The sequence below is a fragment of the Aplidium turbinatum genome, chromosome 3, assembly GCF_918807975.1.
Source record: "Aplidium turbinatum chromosome 3, kaAplTurb1.1, whole genome shotgun sequence".
NCBI lineage: Eukaryota > Metazoa > Chordata > Ascidiacea > Aplousobranchia > Polyclinidae > Aplidium > Aplidium turbinatum.
Genome location: NC_137474.1, coordinates 46,583,704 through 46,604,056, shown reverse-complemented (window position 1 = coordinate 46,604,056; position 20,353 = coordinate 46,583,704). Strand labels below are relative to the sequence as shown.

The window sequence follows — 20,353 nt, the reverse complement described above, 5'->3', positions numbered from 1 at the left end:
GATATGGTTGGTTATGAATCTTTATCCTCGGACTGACCAAGCCTTGATAGGTTATTCCTGGTAGTTTCGCATAGCCTACTTGCAGAGGCTGTTGAAGCAAGGCCGGTTACCGAGATTGACAGAGGAAAGTTTCCGATTGTTGAAGTGTTGGTGCTGGAAAATCATTCCATCCATTAAGTGCCGCTGAATGGAAAGCAGTCCTGAAATGCCTTGTTCAAGCGCATACCCCGAGAGTAGAACCAGCGGCGCGTGATCTTGAGCCGTGCGCGTAACCACTGAGCTAACGGGGCGACATAAAAAGTTGGATAATTTACAAAAACGTATATATCGGGGCACAATCAGCCGCAGAGAACACATACCAAATGATACCGGAAGAACTGACTGGAAGTTTATCGATGGTACCTTGCAGACGTTCAACTGAAGAAGCTTTTAGCTCTATGTCACAATCAATGTGCAAGGCCTCGCGTCGGGCTGCTTTGCGTCTTGACCGAACGCGCTGTTTTAATTATGGAATTCTTGAGCGGTATGTTTTTATCGGTTATAACCTGAAGTTACCTTTAATTGCGAATCTTTGTTATGTAACGTAGTTCTGGACCATTCTGTAAGATGCGACCTCGAACATTCTGTTGTTTTCTCAATCACCAAATATCGTTTGTCATGATGTCATAAGGATGTTTTCAGTAGATGTCCGATTGCGAAATATTTATCATGTAAGAATCGTCTACCTTACGTGAAATTCTTTGAACTTCTTTGAGCTTCTGCTTGTTTACATTTAATGCAACTTGACAGAACAATAAGTGATGTAACATTGCGTAACCTTCTTGAAGTTACTATACCGAGAAACCTTCTATAAATAGTGGTGTAATTTGCGTAATGTTTATTATGATGATTATTATGATGAGTTGATTATTATGATAAGTTGGTTATGAGAGATCATTGCTGTAATAGTAGCAGTTGGTAATAGAAGCAAAGATTATTGTTGATCAAGAGTTGAAGTATTGAATACGAGTAAAGTAAAGTTGATGCTAATATAATTTCTGATTGAAATTAGAATCGTATGAGAAGCTGTGAGTGGATTACGTTAAACTTGATCAATAGTCGCAAGCATTGGAATCTATTGCTGTTTACTGTTACTTTGATTAATTGTTGGAAGTGGTGAACCATTCGTTGGAGTCCTTCAAGCGTTTTTATATATCATTTCACCAGTAGAACTATCCGTAAATTTAATTGACTGCTTTTCGGTTATAACCCATTAAACTACGTCATTGAACCTTTCCAAGTCTTTTTCTTGGTAAGAGATAGAAAGAAATCGTGACACTCTGTCAGCACGAATGCCACACCTGTTGTGAAACAACGTCTCACATGCGCAACTTTGAGATGCAGAAGTCGCACCACTGGCAGATGTCAAGCTTCTATGTAACCAGTGTGTGGACGACGTGCTTCACAAGCATGCACAATGTGTGCAATGTGCACAGCAAAAAGTTTGTTTGAGTAAGAACTTACTGGTTGTTTCAAACTGACAGTTGAATTTGAATGCACGCAGTGGCGTACCCATGCAAAATGGCGCCCATGGCAAAGTTTAAATTTGCGCCCCTTTTAACAATTGACAAGCAAAACAAAATAACCTTAGCGAGTTTAACATAATGTATTACACACAAAACAAAATATATAACATAATGATTCTAACGTTTTCTACACGTAGCCTATGTGTGTCCTCATCAGGAATTAAATCTGCAATAGGCCTATACATAAAATAAAAAATTGTAAGATAAATTTGACTTTGCACTATGACTGTGACGACACTCTCGACTGAAAAGCACAAACTGAACAAATGATACAAAAATGATTACGAATAAATTATACGGTGGGAAACAGTCAACAGATCACATGAGGTGTAAACTACAGGCATTGGACAAACAATCAGAACACACACAAAAGGAACGATGATGAGCCACAGGCGAATAACTGCCGGTTGGATTGTTACGTTTGATTCTGAAGGCTTCCATGATCTTAGTCTGAAAATCAGATCTGCCTCGAGAAATGACTTTAAATTGGTCGATCGAGGCATTGTCAGTGCAAGTTTCACAAGAGGCGATGTGCTCTTTAATTGCACTTTTGGTTGTTAGGTTTGGGTTTTTTAACAATTTAAGTTAAATATTAAATGCAAGTCTTTTATGAACCATAGAGAAATAAAACAAAGTAACTTCAGCAGATTTAACATGATGCTTTACATACACAAATATAACATAATTAAAAATAAACTCTAACGTTTTCGACACGTACATGTGTCCTCATCAGGAAATACATATCTGCAATATATATAAAATGAAAATTGATGAAGACACACGTAGGCCACGTGTCGTAAACGTTAGAGTTTGTTTTAATTATGTTATATTTGTGTATGTAATACAGCATGTTAAACCCGATGAAGTTACTTTGTTTTATTTCTCTATGGTTCAACAAAGCAAACTCTCTACCAAAGCTTTATCTTTTATGAACAAATCACAAAGAAAATAAATGTATTATTGCCGTTTTATAATGTTCAAAGGCAGTCACGTGAGATTGTTTCGTCGTGCAAGTTTTGTTCCTTCTGCGGAGCCAATCAGTTTGATAGAATGGTGCGCTTTGAGCCTTCTTTCCAAATTATTTCCCACATAAAAACTAGCTAACGCGGCTTCCCCTTTGTTTTCATCTGACGCTGTTTATACTGTAGTGTAGCCTACTACCAAGTGAATTATTGGACATAAGTTTGTTATGACCTTCGAGTTACCCCTGTTTGCTATTATCGTTGGTTTGTCGTAGGCTATGTATCGTTAATGTCAATTGTTTGCTAGTGCGTCATACTGGTCTTGTTTTAAATACAGATTAGGCCCTACCGCTACAAACCAACCAAAGCACTTCAATCTACTTGTCCCCAAACGAAGGTAAGAAGCCTATTGTGGTTTAACCCTCGATTGGCCGTGGCCGCAATAAAATGTAGGCTATTCCACTTAAACAACAAAATAAACAAAACTTCCCAGCAAATAAAGTCATTGTATGAAATATTCATATGGACCATAGCATCTTCAAATAGGCACATTATCATACGGTAGTATTGGCAAACCAAATTGACAATCTTACAAAAATTATATACAACATATTAAAACTGCAATTTCTTTGTAAATGAAACACATTTAGTTTGGAAGGTATGTTACATTAAGTTATGTGTTGCATGTGGTATATTACGATAGTAACTGGCGCTCGAAAGACACTATTCCATTGAAAGGAAGTTAGATTAAAATACGGTACCGGCGTATATTCACAAAGCACAGCTTGTGAAGTTGTGAATGAACCTCAAAATTTCAGACTTATAAGTGCTAGGCAGCGCCAGCATAGAAAGTAAAAATAAGTCATACTTAGCCTAATTCTTGGCTTCAGAATTTCATATAATCATGCTTATAGGCTCAATAATACTTTACCGCTAATTTCTTCCTAGAACAGACTGATTGATTAATTGGTTCATTTTGTTGTGCAATATTATAACAGCAAAATCATTAAATGAAGCAGTACGCTTAACGAACACAATTGAAACAAAGAAAAATAACAAATGTACACTGCATCTTTGAAGTAAATCACAACGGGAAGCTGCGAAGTGACCATGACAGTCTTCGAGTCAAGCAGCCACCGTCAGCCAAGTCAAAATAACAAATGTACACTGCAGATGCAGTACACTGCACTGCACGTACACTGCACTGCATCTACAGTACACTGCATCTGCACTGAGTGCTCTGGTCAGGCCAAATTGAAGTCAAACAGATTAAATTTAAAAATTCTTATAAAAATTAATAAGTAAGTTATGTTGCTACTTCTAAGCTTCAACTAATCGCTGCTTAGCGACTTCACTAAACTTTCAATTGTTGTTGACTGGGATGGCGCAGCGGATAAGGCGCTCGCTTTCCAATCATGCAATCCTGTTTCGACTCCCAGCTTAAGCTGGTAGTTGAAAAACACCGCTCACCTTTACCCAGGGTGTAATAAATTGGGTGGGCGTAGTTGCTGAAGGAAAGGCGGCCAAAAGAAAGGAACTGGCCACCCTACTCTCGTTAGTGCCGAAGACAATAATGAGAACCTTATCTTCTCATCCCCCGATGCTTGGATTCAAGTGTGGGACTCACCTTTTTACAGTAAAAGAGAGACTCCTTTTTGTTCATTGTATTGGGCGCAAATTGGATTTTGAAGAAAGTGTAAGTCACAAATTTTGCTTTTACCAACCGATTTTTGCGCCCCTTTCAATGTGGCGCCCATGGCTCGAGCCATGCCTGCCACACCCTAGGTACGCTACTGAATGCACGAAGTTTTCGATTCATTTATTGAAAATATATCAAATATTTATTGAAAGCAGGTTTTAAAATCAAAGTGCAGTTATCTGAATTTAATGTCAAAAAGTCAAAATAAATTTATTCTTTCATGATTGAATAAGTTCATTGCTCCATGTTCCTTATTGTGATGTCATTGTACAGTCGGATAATTCTTTTGTATTTGCATTAACGAGAGGTATTCAGTTGGAACAGACAGTTGATGAAACATGTTTTGGAGCACATAGAACGTAAATTAATATTGAAACTATGTAAATATTGCAAAATACTTACCGGTTGTTCCAAGCAAGCAATCGCATCTGAAATCATGATAATGGCGTCGCTGGTGAGATGGCATTTATGCAGATTCAACTTTCTTATGTTCGGTATCGCTTCTGTCAACTTGGCAGCCGCGTCATTCTCAATGTCATTATCTTTAAGATGGAGCTCATCTATCTACAAACACAAATGCATCATCACAAATAAGATGAGTTGTTAAAGTAAATTAATTAGCAATAAAGTGCATTGATGTTAAATTGATTTTAAACAAACCATGAAGAAACAAACTATAAGAGTTAAATATCATGTTCTACGTCAAAAACATGAAAAATAGTTGATATCTGAAAAATTTCCAATTTTCGGCAAGTAAGCACTCGATTTATGGACTCTACGCCCAAAAATACTTTTGAAAAAATCTTCCTTAAATTTCCATATGAAAATATAGCATAACTCCTGGAGTAATAGTTTATAATTTATAATCTAAATATCATGTTTCGTGTTGACAAAAAGTTCGAATTATTGATAATATTTTAAAATTGCGTCTGGAGAAACTAAACAAAGTCCTTGAACGTGCGTTCGAATCTATGGTCGGAGAATGCTTTTGCAGCCTATTCGCATTAACGAGAGTTATTCAGTTTGAACTGACAGTTGATGAAAAATGTTTTGGGGCACATAGAACGTAAACTAACATTGAAACTATGTAAATATTGCTAAATACTTACTGGTTGTTGCAAGCAAGTGATCGCATCTGAAATCATGATAATGGCTTTGCTGGTAAGACGGCAATTATTCAGGGACAACTTTTTTATGTTCGGTATCGCTTCTGTCAACTTGGTGGCCTCGTCATCCTTAATGGAATTCCAACTAAGATCGAGCTCATCTATCTACAAACACAAATGCATCATAACAAATAACATGAATTGTTAAAGTAAATAGATTGAAAATAAACTGCACTGATGCTAAATTAATTTTAAACAAACTATGAAGAATCAAGCTGTCTAACTATCGCCAGTGAAATACGTTTTATGTCAAAGATTTCAAAATACGAACAGAGGTAAATGCAATTTGTTTTTGAAATAATCTCAAGCTATGCGAACTTTTCTTGCCATTTCAAAATGATACCTTGTTTCACGATTGAAAGTTCTTAGAGATACAGAACCAGTTTGCAAGAAGGAAAGAGTGACGTATGGACAGAGGTTGGCATCTGCTACTTTAAAAGTAGCGCGCTACCGCAGCTTGTGCTAAAGTTGCTCTCGCTATCGCTACTTCCCCATCTACCTTTCTCTTAAAGACACACAGCACTTTGTGACGTCAAAATGATCTTGAAAACAAATGATATCATTCGTTTATACTGCTATTTCAACGTCGTAATAGAGAACAATTTAAATCGCCTAGAACCAGACAAATTAGCACACATTTTAGTATGTATTATTATTCCAACCTCATTAGAATGTTTTTGATTTCCTGAGTAAATTACTTTTTGATTTTCCTGAGTAACCATTCTTCTTTGTTTTCCCACTATCGTTCCAATGCATTTCAGCCAGACCAAGAATGCTAATCTTCAATCTCTCCATTTCTTGTATGATATTATCAAGTTTTACTTTTTGTTAAAGTGTTCTAACGTTGCATGTTTCGATTTTTAATGTTTTGTTTTCCATTTTTTTCTTATTATCTTTTTCTATTTTTGTTGTGTTGTTTGTGAGGCAGTAGCATTGCGACGATCTGGTCCGGCCTGCCCACAAACTGGAGTCCTACCGAGCGAGGAACCTCCCAAAGGGAACGTTCCCTTTACGCTGTTGTTTTAATACTTTATCTCAACTCCACTTCCTCGTAGTAAGGATGGGGAAACGCTGGGGAAACGCCCTAGTAAGCCAACAGAGCTCTAGCACTAGCAATGGCAAGTGCTAGTCAAATCATTGCTCAACACACCTCATGAATGTTACAAAGATAAATTACAAGGATGAATATTTGGTCTAATTATTCATCTGAGGCCGTCGATGCCTGGTTCAGGCAAGGTAATTGAAGCACAAGCAGGAGAAGAAGAAGAAGAAGAAGAAGAAGAAATTTGTTGTCATACGCACCTGTCAAAAACACGAGCATTTCAAAATGTAAATCCTGCTCTCTTTACCTTCATCACTACGTCTTTTCTAACGGAGAAAATTCTCACCACTACAGTCGTGGAAGGAACGGGGACGTTGTATTAATGAACAGACGTTTTAAATCGGCACAGGAAAGTCTAAAAAATGACTCCACCACTAATGTTTCTTCCCGATAGGACGTTTCATGTGATGGCACCAACAAACCAAAACAATCATTCTCGGAGCCGTGACTGGTGTTGGTGTCAACCTTGTCGGTATCAACGTGGCTTGATGTTTCCCAAAATGGTCGAATGATTCCTGCCTTGATTTTTCACTTGCTTTGATTTGCCTTGATTTTTTTCACGCATTGTTGCCAAACAAATCTCCAAAAACGAGTCAACGGGTCATTTTTTAAACTTTAAATTGAGAAGTAGCTGATAGCGGAAGTGCGACTGAATAAAATGTAGCGTCTCTCCGCTACCGCTTCATTGGAAAAAAAATAGCGCAAAGTCCCTGAAAGCATCATGGCCTAGTCTATACAGCCTGTTTTCATACGATAGAATGAGCCTGCTTTGGCACAAAAAATTATTTTCCGCGCAATAACGTCAGATTGTTCATAGAAACATTTTCCGGGAAGTTTATTTTAAACACTACAGATACTAAGTCATGCTTTATGTTGTAAATTAAAATTACTTTTTAGACATTATGAAAAGTTTAGTGACAAGGTCCGATGTACGTCATGCCCAGGAATAGACCTAATGTAGGTAAATTAGTGATGATTTCAACTATTGCTAGTGATGGCAATTGCCTACTTGTGACCATAAAACAAGTCAAATGTGCATCTCAGAATATAAGGTCAAGCTAGTTAATACCCAGAGCTGGCTCAACTATTGACATAGGGTCAAGCTGGCTGGACCTTCACAGTTGCACAAGTTTACCAAATGCCGTGGAGCCAAAGCAGTGCTTTTCATATTTGGCTTGTTGGTAAAAAAAAAAAAAACAATCGAGTGGTAAAGTTCACTTTACAATATTAGCGTATTGTCTAGTTTCCTTTTAATAATAATGTTCTGGTTTTATTTATTGTCGCTCTACAACAGTTAAGCTCTTTTAGTGACAGGGCTCATTTTTAATTTTGTATCTGGTTTACAATGTCATTACATTATTTCTCGACTTATTCTCACTGACTTATGCGAGAAAAAACACAATCGGCACCATTTTTAAAGTTTTCGTCCAAGAATAGAACTAGACTTGACCTAAAATAGAACTCAGATCTACCAGCATCTGAGCAGAATTTAAAACCACTCGGCCACTGAGCTTATGCAGTATCCTTTTGATAGAGTTTCCTCTGCAACTAACTCTCGTCGACCACCATCCATTAGGCCTACAACAACTTTGCACTCAATATTGCCGTGGAGGCATCTTGACCAGCAGTTGTCAGCCAGTAGAAGCACAGTAACCAGGGGAAGTCGTTGCAACTGAAGCCAGTAGATAAAATAGTTAGCAAGATAAAAAAAAGATTCAGCCGAAAATTCCAGAATGGCCCCGTAAATCGAAAATCAAACTAATTTTTGCAGATAGAAGCCAAAGACCCTTGACAATTTTACCTAATTATTATAGTTTAGCGAATTATAGTTTACCCTCAAACTTTTTTTATTATTAAACAATATCAACATATTTCCACAAATGTCATTGCAAATTTATTAATCAAGATACAAAAACAATGAAATAAAAATCCCAGAGATGTTTATTTCAATTTGTTTCAATCCGCTAAATAATTGACCTATTTGGACATGCCGAATGCTTCACCTTGAGTTGTTTCACCTTCGCGACACCTTCAGTCGCAGTAAAATTATTGTTATTGTAAGTAACTTATAGTAAAATAAAAGTAAACAAACTAATGGTCACCTGTTCTAAAAAATGCAAGACTGCTGTCAATAATTTTGAATGTTTTCTATTTCTTACGATTACATTAATACATCGGTTATATTACGCAGTTCAGTTAATTCTTCAAATACTACTCAACCAACCAAAAAATATTCCAACGCATCAAACAAAATTTAGCTCAAGCTAAATCCTATATGAAACATGCTTTATTAAATATATAATTATTATATGAAGCATTCTTTATTAAATGTATATTTATTATATGAAGCATTCTTTATTAAAATGTACAGTATTGTATGAAGCATGCTTTATTAAATGTACAGAATTATATGAAGCATTCTTTATTAAATCTACAGTATTGTATGAAGCATACTTTATTAAATGTACAGTATTATATGAAGCATGCTTTATTAAATCTATTATTATATGAAGCATTCTTTATTAAATGTACAGTATTATATTATGAAGCATGCTTTATTAAATCTATTATTATATTAAGCATTTTTATTAAATGTACAGTATTGTATGAAGCATGCTTTATTAAATGTACAGTATTATATGAATCATGCTTTATTAAATTTACAGTATTGTATGAAGCATGGTTTATTAAATGTACAGTATTATATGAAGCATGCATTATTAAATGTACAGTATTATATAAAGCATGCTTTATTAAATGTACAGTATTATATACTGAACTAACTTTCATTTTTGACGTAGGCATTGCTTTTAAGAATCTTTGTAGGACATCTTGGTGGAACCGAACGCTTCTTGCGTGAAGGGAAATCCTTTTTGTCACTTTTTCCAAAACATACATTAAACACGAAACATCCATTGGAAGCATGGATTCCATCAGGGTTATATCATCTGGAAGCTGACTGGCTACTTTCTTTGTCAATTCCAAATCATGAGCTTCCTGAACCCAAGAACAAATTCGAAAAAGCGACAAACGATTGTCGTCACTATTTCCATCCTCTTTAATCTTTGTGTCAAGTGTATATTGTTTCGTTAGGTCTACAGTTAGTTTATAAAGCTTCATCTTTTTCATGTTCAAATTCTCAACAACCTCATTAGAAAACAACCCTTCGACCTTGTCCACTACTGCAGGGTGCATGAGCCCAAACATAAATTTGCTTACAACTTCCCACAATGGATTTGAAAGTTCAAGGAGATATTGCTCGAACTCTTCTTTTGGCAATACAAAAACCGCATACATAGCAGCGAACAACTCTTGCCAAATCAAGTGAGAAAAACAGAACTTCTTATCCCCATCCAAAATTTTAAACTTGATATTTTTCTTTGTTGAAGGAACAAGAAATGATTGGAGCATTTCGGAGTTCATTTTGATGATCTTCAAATCCTTTGAGTTGAAAACAATTTTGCGGTTTATAAATCCGTTCCATGCAAGCCTTGCTAACTTCGAAATTTCGTCTTCATTTTTATGCAAATGATCAGACCTGATGTAATGACCAAGTGCTTCAACAAAAAGATCCGTCAAAGATCTAATGGAAATTGCCCTACCTTTCACCACTGACTCATCGACATCCTCTGAAATATTGTCCACTGACATAGCAAGGACGCCATGTATGATGATGCAATTGACAGGAACAAAGCATGACGCTGAGACATCAGGATGGGTATACAAGAATTCTTGAACTTTGTCAATCTTGTCCTGGCATATTTGTTTACTTAGTTCGTGTTGGGATTGTTGGTTTAATCCAAGAATATCTATCGCAAATTGTGGTCTCCACTCTGGGTGAAGCTCAAAGAATTGTCTGGGGCGAGATGTGATTAATTTTTTAGACAAAGGAAATAATTGACCATTGAATATTTTTCTTGCAAAGGTACTTGCAGATTGTTTTTTGGTTGGATTTTTTTGAGACATTTCATCAGTGTTTGCTTCATCCAGACCATCAAATACAAACACTGCATTTGGATTGTCTTTAAGTTTGTCTATCCACATTTTATCAGACTCATCAGAATGTTCCCAATCGCACCCAGTCATCATGAAGCAAAATAATGTTGTTTCAGATGAAAAATCAACTTCTCTGAGTAGAATATAAAAGATATATTGAGTGTCTGGAAGAACTTTACGATCTAAAATGAGTTGAACCATTCTTTTAGCCAGCGTTGTTTTCCCGATTCCTGCTTGTCCAATGAAAGCTACAATGTTTCCGTGACGATTAACAAATGCTCGACGAGCTTCTTCTGTTTTGATTTGTTTTCGTTCGATTTCAGCTTCAGCCTCATTCACAGCTCGATCAAATATTTCGTCAAGATTTATATTCCCTTGTACAGGGCGCATGGCATTGTCTTCAAAATCTTTTCTTTTATTGTAGTGACCACTTTCATCAAGCTCGTTAAATGACCTTTGAACTCCACTTTGCAATTGCAAGTTTTCAAACTTGACAGAAAGATCAAGATCGATTGGAAGTGATGCGGTGCTTGAAATTTCTTTTGCTCGATTCTTCAAAGTATTTTTCAACTTTTTCTCTGAAATAAAAAGCCACAATTAAGGAAACTTAGGAAGATTTTTGGAAAAAGTCATGCTCTTATAGGCTCAAAATATGGACCATGAACAGTTTTTCGTAAAACAATTGTTCGTAAAATCAATTCTTCGTAAAGCAATTCTTCGTAAAGCAAGTCTTCGGGCATACAATTGACCGTAATACTAATTGTTCGTAAACAAATGTTCATAAAAGTTAGGCTACAGCTTTTTTAAAAAATACAGTTACAATTGTGTACGAACAATCAATTAGGGTAGCCTATATGCTAGAGATGTGCTAATTGTGCTTAAAGACGTGCGGTACCTGTAGAGTGTAGACGAGCAGACAGAGTGTAGAGTCCCTGATTCAGAATGGCATTACAGTTTGTGAGCAGCGAAAAAGGAAAGTCAAAACTTTTGTATAGTGGCCAGCTTTATTACAAAGATTATAGTGCACTTAACGCACAAGGGCAAGAAACTACATGTTGGAAATGTGAGCATTTTAATAAGAAATGTCCTGCACGAGTAACAACTGCTATAGCAACCATTGTACAATCCAGAGGTGAGCACAATCATGCTGGAGATGCTGGTCATGTCAAAGCAGCAAAGGTTATGGAAAATATTCGTTGTGCAGCGAAAGACAGTCGTGATGCCCCAAGTTACCTCGTCTCAGCAAAAACTATTAGACTCAGTCAAGCCACGGCAGCAAAACTGCCAAGTGTGCAGAGGCAGTCACCCAAGTGCGATTGCAAGAAAATGCAGGCCGGGCAATCCCACATTCTCTCCGTGACATTGTGCTTCCAGTAGAGTACAAGCAAACATTTGCTGGTGTAGCATTATTGGCCTATGATTCTGGGCCTGGAGATAACCGTATGGTCCTCTTTGCCACTGAAAGAAATCTGCAGCTCCTTGCCCGTTCAAAGCACTGGTATGCTAACGGCACCTTCAAGACAGTGCCTTCACTGTTTGAAAAGCTTTATACAATACACGGACTGAAGGAAAACACTTCAGTGCCTCTGATGTATGCCCTGCTGGGGGACAAAAGGAGAGGGACATACATTCATCTGCTGCAAAAATTAAGGAGTTGTTACCTGCTGTTGCTGTTCCAGAGACAATCATGACTGACTTTGAGATGGCCATGGTCAATCCAATAAGCAGAGAGTACCCACTTTCAACTCACCGTGGCTGTTTCTTCCATTTGTGCACTGCATTTGGAGAAAGACGAAATCAAGTGGCCTGAAGGAGCAGTACGAGACAAGTGCAGAGTTTGCTCTGAGGCTGCGCATGTTGTCGTCTCTGGCCTTTGAAGTCTCTGGCCTATGAAGTCAGCCGGGCTTTTGACATTCTCATTGATGGGAATGTATTACCAGATGTTGCTCAGCCAGTAATTGACTACTTTGAAGACACTTGGGTTGGGCGCCCATATCGTCGTCAAAGGCACCGTCCTCCACTGTTTCCAATTCAAATGTGGAACTGCTATGATGGCGTCATCAGTGGCCTTCCAAAACTAATAATAGCATTGAAGGATGGCACAGAGGGTTCATGTTCCAGGTATCTGCAAATCATCCAGATATTTGGAAGTTCATATCTGCAATCAAGCGAGAGCAAAACCTAAATGAGGTTCGCCATGAACAGTATGTCAGTGGCCAGGCAGGGCCCCCTCCAAAGAAGAAGTACAAGGACAGTGCAGAAAGACTAACTAGAGTCGTCCGAACTTGGCGTCAAGACTTTCAAGATGATGAAATTTGTGATTACTTGCGTGGAATTGCACACAATACTTCATACTAAACTTGGCTCGTGGACAATTTGTACGAAGTTACTCAAAGTAGTATTGGTAAGCAGTATTGTAGTATTGTAAGTATTGTAGTAGTATTGTAAGTATTAGTATTGTAGTAGTAGTATTGTAAGCAAAGAATTGCTAAACACAGACAGTTGTTGTATTCCAATAAATAACAAAAAATGCGCTTTTTCATTGTGCTTATTTCTTTGTGTCGTCGCAACTTGGTTATTCAGGAAAATTTGCATTACGCACCTTCATCGGAAATTGCAAGACAAACCTTGGTGTTGCGAATAATTGTTCACGAACAATTCACCTATCACCTGTTTACAAACAATTCACCTATACGAAGAACTGATGTATACGAAGAATTGCTTTACGAAGAATTGATATTACGAACAATTGTTTACGAACAATTGCTTTACGAACAACTGTTTACGAACAATTCACCTATAGCCAATTCCAACAATCCCAAATTTATGTCTCTGGTCTGTTGTTTACGTCCTCGAATATGCCGAATATGCTCGAATATGTTTACGTCTTTGAAGTTGACCACTTTGTGAATACGGATATTTTCATGCAGTGTTGCCATATAAAATAACTCCATCATTTTTAAACCTTATCACTTATATAACTCCATCTTTCTTACAAAATTAATTAATTTGTAGATGTCAAGAACTTTCTTTAATGAACCAAGACATAAAATTATGTTGGAGTTGTTGAAGGACATATGTTATGTATAACAAACCGGTATGTTATTGAATTTAACTTATTATATATATATTTTTTCGAATCACACCACCTGTTCTGTTTTGGAAATGGCAAAACTGAAATTTTTCATTGTCTTTGCATTTTGTGCGGGTGAAGATACAAACCAATTAGGCCATTTTGTTGCCTAATGTAGGGTTGCCATACGTCAGGATTTGCCCTGACATGTGAGGAAATTTAGTGTTTAATTCTGCGTCAGGGAGAAATGTTAAAATGTGCTTAAATGTCAGGATTTTGACACTCAAACTACCAAGTTTGTCCATTGATGCATTTTAAAGTATTACATTTTCTGTGTTCCCCCGGACATCACCTTTATTGCTTATTGCACTTTAATATATATTATGTCATATCCAGGCTTTCACCCAGTGGTTGAAGATGTAGATTACGTGTTTGGGAAGGTAAGAAAGGCAATCTTCGTGTCCACTTTCAGGCATGCCTTTAAGTCTCCTTCCAAAGACACAGCCATACGCTCTTAAGCGGTATCGACCAGCGTCCTTTTGAGTGTCGAGCCAGGATTCTCACCACTCGGACATGTAGCTGACCTTTTTTGCTGAAAATTCTTGACAATTGTTTTGTTCTTACAGTATAACGTTGATTGCAGGGGAAAATAAACTTGTCACTTTGATTGGATTGGTGATTGGTGATCAGGATTTGTCATGACCACGATCTGGAATCTGTGGCAGCTGTCAAGCCAATCCTAAAGGATGGTTGATTCGGTTTTGGAAAATTTATGTAGTTGGGAGTTCCGAGAGTTTGAAGAACACCGCAAATTCATGATGATGATTGCTTTTGTACGATAAATATATTAACCCTATCTTAACCCTTTGCTTTTCAACCTTTTTTTGGAAGTTAACTGCTCAAGGGAGGGCCGTTTTTGGATCAAATTCAATTAACTGTTACGTGTGATCCGCTGGTGCTATTTCAACAGAAGTTGCACTGGTGTGAAAAAAATCATTTGTCTATAAGTTTGAAAAGTCATTATTCTAAAATTTTATATGTTTAACTTGATATTTCAATTTTTGCAAAGGTACCCAAAAACGACAATTTTTCTTTATCTTGCCGCGGTTTAATTACCGTGCTAATCTGATTTCATGCAAAGTTCTGAATAACAAAGAGCTCGATCAGACGCACGAAGTGTGTGTGCGGTGTGCCGAATCATTGCATTGATAAAGATTTACGACTTGCGAGCAAATTTTATTGTAAGCTACTCATTGATTCTAAAATAACTTAGTTACAATCAGAATAATATTGTTACACGAATTTGAAAACGCAACACTGCGTTTGTTGTTTTATATTTTTGTCCTACACTAATGCTTTCCGAAACTCATGGCTAGCTTCTAGTTTTATGAAACCAAACTTCTTATAAGTAACACCTTGGCCTACATGAATAGCTGTTTACATCTTCGTTTGTGTATTTTAGGTCTACAATATTGAGTTTGTGGTATGAATATTTTTAGTAGAGAGAAGACAATTGAACAAGTTGTTGAAATTATCTGAAATTTCTAAGTTCACATTAGGCGCTTTTGAAATTGTGGATTTGTGTCAAGTCGCAACACAAATATCATGCAGGCTACATCATAAGTCATTTGACTTACGGGTGTTTATAAACGTGACCCATGAAAAATACAGCATTTACATCAACAAAGCTAAGTTCGAAGCTCACTTTTTATTGAAGATTCTGTCAATCAATTTGAAAATACATTTTTAGTCCGCCAGCGTCGAAACAATGCAAGAGCGAAGTGAGGAACATGGGTAAACAAAGGAAATGTGAAATAAACCAACAGTCAGCAAATCTACATTAATTTAACGTTTCTACATTTATTTAACGTTTACAAATGTTGAATCAATGTAAAAGTACTGAATTGCTATTGTTTGAAACACAAAAATACGCCTAAAGACGACAAAGCGATACAAGAGCAAGGCAGCGATTATGTTTCTGGCCAAAAAAATATTAATATTTGACTTCAAAGATAAAAATGATTATAACGAAGCTTCAAAATTTGTCGTAAAAAATATTGTAGAGATACAATAAGCATAATCGTTTTGTGCCAGATTATGAGAAGACTTCCTAGACTCTTTTCAAACATTTGCAGTAATGCAAATTATTTTCTGTCACTTTATATTGCCAAAAAATGACTTCTTAGTTGAAAAAACGTGGCTACAATTCTATAAAAAATTCTTAGGCCTACTGCATTGAAGTACCATGAAATGTTTTTTTTTGTGATTTTTCTGATGACGTTTTACAACATCCGAAAAGTAAAAAATAAAAATGATGAATAATTTAGCATAACCATGGTTTGTAAACGCTTCACAAAAATTGTTGCGGAGACTTTACTGTTAGACGTAAAACGTTTGTAAAAGAAAACTGTCGGGTTACGTAATTATAATGTTTATTGCGCTGTTATCGAGTTATAAACTGCCTTTGTTGTCTACCTTTGTGGTTGCAGGCCAGCTTAGAACAGCATGCAAACTACGCGTTAATGGGATTTGCATCCTGTTATGATCCCTGCAAATTTCTCACAAGGTCTTTGTTTTTGTCGTGATATTTTGTGGCTTTTCTGTCCTAAACTTGAAGTCACTGTGCAGCACAATCCACATCGCTTTTTAGACTCAATCTTGTGAAAATCTTTTGTGTGGCGCATCATTTCAAGTAGTGTCTTCCCCTGAACTGTTACGCAAACCGCCCAGAACCAGGTTGATTATGAATATTATAGCCGTTGAGTTGCCGTTATTGTATGTGCGGATTTATTAGATGTCTGACAAAATTCCTGCCAAAAGTGGAAGAAAACAAATTCTGCTTTCGGGATCCCTGCCGTTATTTACGGTATTTTTTGTTGATAAGTTTAGGCAGCATTTTTCCAAGATAAATGAAGACATCGGAATTGTTTGTCACTTAGATTTAGTTTTATCAGCATTGTTTATTCATTCTTTGATTCATTAGTTTATCCCACTTTTGGTATAATCGGATTGTTTATAAAAGGCAGGTCTTCACAATAGCCGGCCTCTTGTACATTGGCGCAACGTATTCAGATGTTGAATCAATGATAAAAAAAGCTGATTTGTTGTTTGTCTGATGTGACGCCGAGCATTATGCCTCATCTACATTACAAAATATTTTGTAGTGAAGACGAGGCATTATCATCTTTATTTTGCGCTCTTTGGAACAACACACAGTGCACTGTGAAACAAAAATGCAACACATAACAACAATCAGGCGACATAAAGCAGCGAAGGGACATGTAGTCATCGAGTAAGCTGCCACGTGATCTCATAATGTTGAGTACACAGTATCTCACAACTACTGTTTGCAAAAACGCCATTTCTTCAGCATCTTCCAAAAGCATTTGTAGTGATACATTTCCTCAATTGCAAGTTTTGTCAATGAGAGCATTTCCATAGAACGTTTATTTTAAAACTAGGGTTTTCGTGTCACTAGCTAAGCGAAGATTTCTTATTGTAACGTTTTTTATTCGTCAATGGATTATTGCTGGTTTAAACAACTGTTTTGAATAGTTTGGGGTCTACGTTGATCGTGGATTGCTATTCTTCGTAAAGCTGATAACGCAAAAAACGTTTGCTATTATTGTTTCTAATTAACTTTGTGATCACTGGCTTTTCTTTTGTAGCATAAGAAATAACGCGCTGTGTGTTATTGAGGTCAAACCAAACAATGGAAAACAAGAGGATGTTCCTCTCTGCTCGCGCATATCGATGCACGAAGCAATTATGAGCTTATGGCTTGTTATCGCGATGTAATCCATTTCACGCTTTGCTGGAAGTTAGCTAGAAATAGCAAAAATTCACCAAAATCTTGAATTTACAAGAAAACTGCACAACTTTTAGCATCAAATTTAGTATCATCAGATCCGCCTGGCAATTTTAGGAAAAGTTAAGAAAAACCAAGTGCATGGCGTTACTGTGCTTCAAGTAATCAAAGGAAATTTTGAGGAGCAAAGTGTTACTACAAGCTGTTTTTGTATGCAGAAAGCACGTCACGGGCTATCTTAGCCCCGTGCTAATTAATCGCTAATAACTTGAGCTATGAAAATCACAGAGCCAAAATATTTTACAAGATAATAGCCATGCGTATTGTACGTACAGAAATTAAATTTATACTCAACAAATTTATTGAAATGAAAGGCAGAGCCCCTCGACCCTTGAAGTGGCGAAGAAGAAAAAACGTCAGAAAGTCGTTTTTTTTTTCAATTTTCCGAAAATAGCTTAAAATTGAAATTTTTGAATTATAACAAACTAAACAAAAAATTACTTTTGTTCATAAATATAAAGCAGTTTTGGGCGGTTTTACATTTCAAAGTAATAGCACTAAAGACTAACATTTATATTGCACTAACATTAAAATATGTATAACTGGCATTGCACGAAAATGTCTAACCACGTGAGACGAAATGCTTATTGTGAAGGGCAGGAAGGTAGAAAAATGACCAGTGTTGGTTTAGAAAATTCGCAAAGAATAAAAACTAAAGTAAAAAACTTCACATTTCTAGAATATTTCCTTCTGTGAAATATTTCACTACTAGAGTGGGGCGTCCTCATAAAGCCCCGTGTCTCTACAGATAGGGCTAAAGTATCTCAAGATCAGCAGAAGAAGAGCTATGACATATCCAATCTACCTACACATTCATTCATTGCACCTGTTCCTCACAGTGAAGCCATCAACGGTTCGAAACCTACCAGCCAATGTTACTCGTTTTTGTGAATTATTAACAGAATTGTGTTGGATTCACTTTCTTATACGCCATGCACTTAATATTTCAGATAAAAATTTACTTCAGTGAAGACTCAGAAACAACAAATGAAAATGCAGACACTGATGCAGTAAAGAAAAATTGGATGCTTTAATACCTGATCTGGGTTGTACAACATCTCGAGAAGATTTTTGAATATCCAGATTTAATGAGTAAAATCTTGTCGTTGATGACTATCAGAAATAGTAGAGTAGGCTACTGGATAGAGTCTGCCTTCAGGAATAGACACTTGAAATAGACATGATTCTACTCAGTGGCATTGCAGTTCTACCAATAGTCTTAAAGCGGTGTTACTTCACAATAGTAACATATCTGTCAATTCAACATATCTGTCATATCATATCTGTCTTATTGTCTTATCTGTCTAGTCATATCTGCTTATTCATTACAGATGAAAGAAGATTACGAAAATGTCAAACAACTGCTCATAAAAAGTAGGTAAGCTCAATTTAAGTGGGATATTTGTAGTGACTTTAAAGTGTTAAGTCACAACAAATATCCTGAGCCTCTTTTAAGCCGAGAAAAATCTTTACTGTACCGTAACTGTTTCATATCAACTAAGTCTGGTGACACGTTTTGTAAAAGCTTTGGTTTTTCAAGAACAAGTTTTTCAAGAAATCGGCTCCATGTTTCCCAGACTATCAGTTGCCAAAACAGAAATAGGAATATTTGTTTGTCCCCAGATAAACACAATACTCAAGTGTAAAAACTTGGAAGAAAGAATGAAACAGAAAAGGAAGCGTGGTAGGCTAAGCATTTCGAGGCGTGGTTGATGGATTCTTGGGAAACAGCAGGAACCGATATTACAAAAAAATTGGTGGATTAACTAATCAAATTTTAGCAATGGGTTGTCTCGTGTATGAAAAACTTCATTTATTATGTTACCATGTTTGTGAATCCAGAAAGATCATGGCTAGACATTTGTCACCCTATAAACTACGTCATTAACTTTTCCAAAGTCTCTTTACGCGTAAGAGATAGAAACAGATTGTGACACCAACGATGAACCATATTGATCTGGACACTTTTGCATGGAATCACGTCGCTGTCTTTCCTTGTGGGCAGTCAATAGTTGCTGTTGTTGTGGAATCAAGCCACATTTACGGTGCGGTAGCATCGAGATCTACATGTAGTTTTGTGTTACTTTCACTTCACGTTCCTATAGTGCTCCACATCGCATCAATCGACCGGTGTTTACTTGTAAGAGATAGAAAGAATTCTGACACTTGTGCATGAAAAATTGAAGACTTTGTGCTCGAAGCACCCCTCGCCACTGTTGTCCCCAGGATGTCGTCATCATATTGTCGGCTAGAAGATGGGCGGGTGGCTTGGACTACAACACACCATCCCGTTACACCACATAGTTATAATTAATTGATATTCTGCGCTCCGGATGATTTTGTATGAAGGCCCTGTTCTGGCCCACGGGACTTATAGGTTGCCGACTCCGGGTGTACTTCATCATATGTTGTTATGTATGGCAACGCAGTCGTGCAATCACTACGACGCCATAAGCAATCTTTACACTGAAAGTTTGTTGAAAATAAAACGGAATCATTACTTTTCGAGAATCCTCGGTGAAGGCAATCAACATTAAAAGCGCAATGATATTTTTTTTAACTTTTTGAAACCAGATTTAAACTGAAAGAACATGAGTTATTCCAAGTATTTCAAAACTTGAAACAAAATATTATACTATAGAAAACTTTTGCAATGCAAAAAATAAACATAAGATACCTGACAAACCATGACTCAGCATAACGCACAACCCACCTTGTACAGGATGATTATGGACATTTGTCACATTGTGGACGTTTGTCACTTCCTGACTTGCAGCAGGTAGTAGATTAGTAGATGGTCGGCTACCCATCACAATATCATATTATCCACTGTTTTTTTCGTGCATATTATCTATTGTGCGACAAAAGTTAATCAATAGCAACAATTACCCTGTAGAAAAACTCTGAGAGGACAAAAGTAAA

At 36.7% G+C, this 20,353-nt stretch overlaps 2 protein-coding genes across 5 annotated transcripts in view; both read right to left on the bottom strand.

The window, feature by feature from the left end:
• LOC145767122 (NACHT, LRR and PYD domains-containing protein 13-like) overlaps positions 1-20,353 on the bottom strand; it is a 207,471-nt gene that overhangs the window by 45,724 nt on the left and 141,394 nt on the right. For 2 of the 4 annotated variants that reach the window (XM_082578882.1, XM_082578883.1), the window contains exons 1-3: positions 9,279-10,053; positions 5,336-5,497; positions 4,629-4,790 (exon numbers count right to left, since the gene is read on the bottom strand). The exons of the other annotated variants lie outside the window; for them this stretch is intronic. In XM_082578882.1, coding sequence (XP_082435008.1) covers positions 4,629-4,790; positions 5,336-5,497; positions 9,279-9,917 — 963 coding nt within the window. In that variant the 5' untranslated portion in view covers positions 9,918-10,053. Of the gene's footprint in view, positions 1-4,628; positions 4,791-5,335; positions 5,498-9,278; positions 10,054-20,353 lie in introns of those variants that run through there. 4 annotated transcript variants of the gene reach the window in all.
• LOC145765981 (NACHT, LRR and PYD domains-containing protein 3-like) lies at positions 9,989-20,272 on the bottom strand. The gene is made up of 3 exons (XM_082577632.1): positions 20,145-20,272; positions 10,097-11,068; positions 9,989-10,032 (listed from the first exon to the last, which is right to left on the bottom strand). Exons 1-3 carry the CDS (start codon positions 20,239-20,241, stop codon positions 9,989-9,991), a joined length of 1,113 nt encoding a protein of 370 aa, XP_082433758.1. The 5' UTR covers positions 20,242-20,272.